The sequence below is a fragment of the Bison bison genome, unplaced genomic scaffold (genome assembly GCF_000754665.1).
Source record: "Bison bison bison isolate TAMUID 2011002044 unplaced genomic scaffold, Bison_UMD1.0 scf7180017461157, whole genome shotgun sequence".
NCBI lineage: Eukaryota > Metazoa > Chordata > Mammalia > Artiodactyla > Bovidae > Bison > Bison bison.
This window is the reverse complement of record NW_011372390.1, coordinates 1-1486: the sequence shown is the minus strand read 5'-3', so window position 1 is coordinate 1486 and position 1486 is coordinate 1. Positions and strand designations below refer to the sequence as shown.

Genomic DNA, 1486 nt, shown 5'->3' with positions numbered 1-1486 from the left:
ACCTAAAAAAAAAAAAAATAAATCTTCTGCTTCTGTTAGGTCCATACCATATCTGTCCTTTATTGTGCCCATCTTTCCATGAAATTTTCCCTTGGTATCTCTAATTTTCTCGGTGAGATCTCTAGTCTTTCCCACTCTATTGTTTCCATTTCTTTGCACTAAACAAGTCACAGAGTTACAGGGTTAGATATAATCTCAGATAGTTATTAGACCTATTGGTCTGCTTCTAGGGAAGGCTCACTGATTCATGCCAGATAGTTTGGTGTTTAATACTTTCTGAATACGTTTTATGGCATCTCCTATTAAACTGCCCTAATGTTCAGAAAGTTATCTTCAAGTCTAATTTTCAAACTTCTGGTTACAATTGAATCTAATTTTAGTTTATGGGTTCTACTGTCTTCAGAATCCTGACATATAAAAAATGTTAGAACTCAAATTGTTAATACTTCACATTTACAAAGCAGTTTAATACTGCATATTTTATGTCCGTATACTTTTGCTCTTGCTAGCTTAAAATAATAAATCTGTAAGATGTTATTAAACTAGACTTATTTTAAAGAAATTGCGGTCAGAGAAGTTGAGTTACTTACCAAAAGTCATAGAGCTAGTAAATGACAGAACTGGAACTTCAACCCAGATCCTCTGTCTCTAAATCCTGTGCTTTGTCCCATTATGCCCCACTGCAGAATAAAGAAGCAAAATCTAATCTTATTCTTTGGTGTATTGATGAATATAAGAGCTACCAGTGGAGAAGTGCTTGAGAATTACAAAATTCTAGAGTAAGAGGGACATTAACAATCATAAATTGTGGTAACAGTTTCCTAAAGAATTCAAATTCTGGCGACTGGATTGATGATACCAGAAAGGTTTTGAACTGAGTTGGGCTTACAAATGACTACACGGGTGTAGCTGAGTTCATTGATAACATACAAAAAATGAAAGTATACTACTTTGGACACTAGAAAAATGAGCATTTGAGCATCAAGTTTCTGAGTAAGGAGGTCAACTAAGCAAATCAGAAAGTTGTAGATTGAGAAGTAAAAGAACAGGTATAGATTTGCTTAATAGCATGGACTTTAATGTCAGGCAGTTCTGGGTTTGAATCTTACCACTTACTAGCTAGATGACCTGGGATAAGTTACTTAACTTCTCTAAACTTCAGTTTTCTTCTCAATAAAATGTCATAAGAATGTCTATATCATTGTGTTGATGTAAATATTGAAAGACTATACACACATACAATACTTAGCAAGGTACCCTGCACAATAAATTGTAGTTTCCAGTTATAATAACAATATTACTGTCATTATTACTATTATGGTGGAGCATCAACTAAGCCCCCACCCACTTCTCTTGAAAGGCTATTGTGGAAAATGACATTTATTTATAAATATTTCATATATGTATATAGAAAATCTCTGACCTTAAGAACTATTCGCGGGTAGTCCCAAGATGGTGGAGGAATAGGATGGGGAGAACACTCTCT

General features: G+C 34.2%; 1 protein-coding gene across 1 annotated transcript in view; it reads right to left on the bottom strand.

Annotated features, from left to right (window-relative positions):
* The window catches only part of ZDHHC15 (zinc finger, DHHC-type containing 15), a 34922-nt gene extending 33883 nt beyond the window's left edge, over positions 1-1039 (bottom strand). The window contains exon 1 of the mRNA XM_010852281.1: positions 591-1039. Within this exon, the coding sequence (XP_010850583.1) occupies positions 591-600 (10 nt within the window). The 5' untranslated portion in view covers positions 601-1039. The remainder of the gene's footprint in view (positions 1-590) is intronic.
* Positions 1040-1486: the final 447 nt, after the last annotated feature.